The sequence below is a fragment of the Mesitornis unicolor genome, unplaced genomic scaffold, assembly GCF_000695765.1.
Source record: "Mesitornis unicolor isolate BGI_N332 unplaced genomic scaffold, ASM69576v1 scaffold45995, whole genome shotgun sequence".
Lineage (NCBI taxonomy): Eukaryota > Metazoa > Chordata > Aves > Mesitornithiformes > Mesitornithidae > Mesitornis > Mesitornis unicolor.
Genome location: NW_010188379.1, coordinates 3735 through 8853, shown reverse-complemented (window position 1 = coordinate 8853; position 5119 = coordinate 3735). Strand labels below are relative to the sequence as shown.

Below are 5119 nucleotides of genomic sequence, written 5' to 3'. Positions count from 1 at the left end.
GGTGAAGATTTGTCCGCTTCTGATTCTGGAGTGCTTAAAGCTGTACTGTAAATACAGTCGTTCCTTTAACGTACTCTTATCATTTAAAGCTCAGAAGAGGTGAACTGAGCAAGAGATGGCGGTGTTCAGTGTAGGCAGTTGGTGGTTGTGATGTCAGTAACGAGACTGAAAATTTCCTGTGCACCTGCAATTACTGTGTCACTTATGCAGAAGTTCTGGTTGGCTCGTAAAGGGGATGGTAGCTGATAGGGGAAGATACCAGTGGAAAGGTTGAGATGGCTGAAGCTAGCTTTGGAGGCAGCGGGAGATGCTTCTTGCGAGGCAGTAAGGATCAGTGGTCCTTGTCAGGCTTCCTCTAACTGAGATAGCTTTGCTGGGAGTTATTTGCTCACTTTCTGCTTCTCTGTTTTCTTATGCTGTCACAGCTTCTCATTCAGATGTAGGTAGTCTTCAACCTCTCCTTGTAGGCCTCACCTACTTGTTTTTTTATTGTCTAATAAGAAGTATTAAAGGTTCTGTCACATACCCCTGTATGTGCTTGACAGGTTTAAATCTACTGAAAAATCTCAAGCGTTTCTAAGCATATATTTTCAGAGACTTTATAACTTACCCAGATCTGAGTGTGAAGGGGTAGGTTGGACAAATCAAATCTGTAACAAAAAAACCTTAAACCTGCTTCTTGCTTTTATCAAGAAATTAGTCAGCAGTTTGTGTACTACAGCTTTTTCAGGAAACCTTTTTTCAAATTATTTTTGGGGAAATGTCTATGTTTTCTTCAAGGTTTCAGGGCTTTAAGACATGAGTCAAAACATTGTCTTTCAACCTGTTTTTTTTCTCAAGATCGATAGCGTTGTACTTTGTATACTCTATGCCCCAAAAAGTGGTGTCATGCAAGGAACATTTCAGTCAAATGGTCATGCAGTGACCTGGATAACTCAAAATGGGGTTTTGCATCATCTTACTAATTGTCGAGGGAAAATAAATGGTTGTTCTTAGCTGCTGTGGGAACTTGTGTTGTAGTAATGAGATATATTTTTTGTTTTACTAGGAAAATATTGCATAAGCGATTAAGGAGTTGATATTACTTAAACTCACTCTTGTCTCTTTCTAGATTCATCTGCATTTATCCAGCTTATTTGAATAACAAGAAGACAATAGCAGAAGGAAGAAGGATACCTATAGACAAAGTAATTTTGTGGGTGGCAGGGAAATACGTTGTTTTGTTGTGTTTTGTTCTGTGGCAGTGTGTAGAGTTGGAAGATAAATTTCAAAGCTGTTGATCTTTCCTATCCCCCATGGCAAGTAGCTCGATAACTGGAAATTACAGTGTATTTGAAGATAACGTAGTGTCAGCATGTGAATTTAGTAGAGGGCTGAGTTTGCCCTGTCCCTTTTGCTGCTGTCAAAGATAGAACTTCCATTGCACATGGCACATAGGCTTGCTAGTTGTTACTGCTTTTAATCTGTCCAGAAATAGTTTTTGATCATCTCACTCCTTTATAATATTTTTAACAAGCCGTGCTGACAATATAAAGGACTTTTTTTCAGTGCTTGGGTTTGGGCTTTTTTTTCTGATAATAGTTCAAAACAAAATCTTCCACTGAGCATGCAAGTCACCAGCCAAAGATCTATCTATAGGAGGAACCTGCTGCCCTGTGCCTAGAAAGTTTCTGTTCTTTTCTCCTTCAGTCCTTCTTACAAATTTGCTGTTGCTGATTCATGGCTTTTCTGGGGTTTTTTTTGTGTAAATAATAACTGTTACTTCATTTCAGTTTATTTTTCTAAGCAATTCTTTTGCTTGCTTCTCTGTCCTATTTAATTCTGTCTCATCTGTTTCCTGTTTTACTGATGTCTTATCTCTTCTTTTTTTTTATGTTTTCAAGACCACAGGAGCAGTCACAGATGACTTCTACGGGAGATTTGTCATTATTTGAAGTACCTTCTGTTTCCCCATTTGCTTTTTCTAGTTACAGAGTATAGGGCAGGGAACTACTAACTATTGCTATATGGGTCATAATTGAAAACTAATTAACTGTAACTTGTTGTTTCAACAGGCTGTTGAAAATCCCACGTCTACAGAAATCCAAGATGTATGTGCAGCAGTTGGATTCAACGTGCTATTAGAGGTAATTATGAAACAAAACCAAAACAAAACACAAACTTGGTATGTGTCTCTGTTCTCCTTTTATTGTATCTTTTCTTACAAGATAAATTGCAATTGAGAAGTTTTGTTACCAGCCAGGTCATTTGCTTGATTTGAGTAATAACTGACTATAATGATGAAGTAAATGGAAAACTGTATGCGAGGCAGGAATAATCCAGATCTCTGAGATTATGCCAATTTTAAGCTTCTAAAATGTTTACTTTTATTTAAACATCTTTCTGAGAATACTATCCTGTATGCTTAAAGGCATGTGAGAATAAAAGCTAATTTTGCAAGCTGCAACTCTGCAAATTAAACCTTTCTAAAAAGCATGAAATGAAATGAAATGAAATGAAATGAAATGAAATGAAATGAAATGAAATGAAATGAAATGAAATGAAATGAAATGAAATAAAATGAAATGAAATGAAATGAAATGTGATTAGCTTTTGGAATGAGTGTCCTGTAGGAATAGGATTCTAATGCTTGAAATCTTCAGGTTGTTTGGAGTTATGTTGTAGCCAGAGAATGTTAACTTGTTCTTACAGGAATAGCTGCTTGCTCTTTAAATAGTTGTTTACTGTTTTCTTGGGGACTAAGTCTTGGTTTCTAGAAAGGTAACTTTAATTTAAAATACTGTTGAATTTTCTGTCACTTCTTTACTAAAGAATTTAGGTCCTCATCTAAGAGAGTGACTGGTATCCAAAAACGAGTGCAAAATCACTTTGCTTTTCAGAAGAAGTTGAATAACTTCCTGTTAGTTCACACCAGCCTGTGAAGTAGCTGGTGCCAGTAAGAAACCTCTAACATTTTAACAAAAATTAAGTCTATGAATATCTAAAAGCAGTGGGCTTCAGACTCCGACCACTGACGTACTGTCTCTCAGTGTCCAGAAGGTTTTGTGGCTGTGGAGATGAAGCAGAATCAGTTTCACTGTGGTCCAGACCAGTGGGGAAGCAGAACAATCCCTGTAGCAGGTTTCTTGCTAAATTGTTCAGTACCAGTAGCTAGGTGCAGCAATGCTTCTGAAAAAGTTACACTATAGCGTTGGATGCTAGTGCAATGGCTGAATGGTGGGTGACACTGTTAGAGAGCTACAGTTATGGTTTATGTCTGTTCAGGATTCCAGGCTGCTGTGACTTAGATGCCTGAAAAGATTAGCAAAAAAATTATTCCAGTACTTATGATAATAATTTTCTACTTTTTTATGACAGAAAAATAAGATGTATCCTAGAGAGTGGAACAGAGATGTTCAGTACAGAGGTAGAGTACGAGTCCAGCTCAAACAAGATGATGGCAACCCATGTTTACCTCAGTTTCCAACACGTGAGTAGAGTACCTGGGTTAGGCACCAGGGTTATTAACACTGGGTTATGTTCTGTTAATAAAACAGAAAGCCTTTGTTTATTTTGTTATGTTACCAGCTTGTTTGACTGGTTTTACTAATATAATTTTTGCTAATTTACATTAAATCTCTTTGCCTGTAGAAGTCAACCAAATCAAATTGCTGTGTGAGCACTGAGTGAGGTTTGTAGAATGCTGTTTTCTTTGATCCTGCTGGTTTTTGAGTGCTTGCATTGGAGGGGATTGTGAGTAGTGTGTGATTGCTGTGTTGAATAAAGCAGCTGTTCAGTTTTGGCTTACTGTTTTGTTGACAGTTAAAACAGAGGATTTGGTATTAAAAGGGCTGAATTCCAACTTTTTCGTAGATTACATACATCAGCTAAGCATCAGTACGTATGCCAAATTGATAAAATACAATACTGAGTTCTGTTCAGTTTTCTGCTGGCTATTTTCACAAATTTAACAGTGGAGCAGATCCTTTTAACTAATTAGCAGGAATAGTTCATCTTGAATAAGTAATCTAGTCTTTTGCTTTTGTCTTGAAAATTAATCTCTTTGTAAAAAGGAAGCAAATACATATTGCAAAAGGCATTAAGCTGAAGAAGCTTAAGGAAAGACCAAGAATACTGAATCTAGAGTAGCATAGAAGTGCTGTTGGTCAGGAGATGATTTGAAACCATATTCCTGCTTGAATGTTTGTAGCTTTGCCAGGTCATTCTGTCCCAGGTGTTTTAGGAGTTGAAGGACAAGAGTAACAGGAAAGATGTAGATACTTTGGCAATTGCGAGGTCGTGTGCCTGTTCCAGTCTGCTGGGACATTTATCAGTCCTGCACGCTTGAAAAAAAAAATAATTAAATATTGAGAAGAGTTTTTCACAAACTTCTAGTTAAACAGGGGAAGGATGCAAAACTCCTAGGCTTTATATGTAGTTTAACAGAAAACTAAAGTGGGGCTGAAGTTTCTAACTTTGAAAGTGATGCAAATGTTCTTAACATAGTAGGCATGCATTGATCTCTCCCTGTATTTTTAGGTAAGTCAGTGATGCTGTATGCTGCAGAAACTATTCCCAAACTGAAAACAAGAACCCAAAAGATGGGAGGTAGTGATCAAAGTCTTCAGCAAGGAGAAGGAGGCAAGAAAGGTAAAGGGAAGAAAAAGAAATGAACTTACATCTGGAATGATTGCTATATCACATAGTTGTACTTAGGACAAATACAGATGGACATATTACTTGATGCAACTTTGAAGTGAAAGATACAAGCAAGAAATGAAGAGGTGAAGCTGAGTAGAACAGCCTGCTTTGCTCAGAACTGGAATGCATGTAGCTGCCTTGCATCTGCATAACAAAAATCTGCCCTCACACACAACCTGCAAGTCTGAACCTAGCATCTGCTTTTAAAAGAAGTGGAGGAACATAAGCAAATGGGGTGGGTGGGAGAATTATTCTTTCCAGAAGAAATATGCAGCTTTTGATAAATAAATAAATACTCTTCTGTAGACTAGATAATCTGAAAACTGGTTGCCTTAGTAAGCCGTTTATCTATGCTAGTGAAGCGATTGTCTTAATTCTGGAGAGTCTTTATCACTAATAGGAAAACGTAAATCGATGAAGTTATGGCCCTGTAAACTTC

General features: G+C 37.3%; 1 protein-coding gene across 1 annotated transcript; it reads left to right on the top strand.

Annotated features, from left to right (window-relative positions):
• Positions 1–1106: 1106 nt before the first annotated feature.
• On the top strand, positions 1107–4852 carry SRP19 (signal recognition particle 19kDa; the record flags this gene model as incomplete). Its single annotated transcript, XM_010185731.1, has 4 exons — positions 1107–1187; positions 2055–2126; positions 3358–3469; positions 4519–4852. Coding segments are annotated over 4 exons (399 nt in total), but the record flags the coding sequence as incomplete, so codon positions are not given.
• Between the last annotated feature and the right edge of the window lie 267 nt (positions 4853–5119).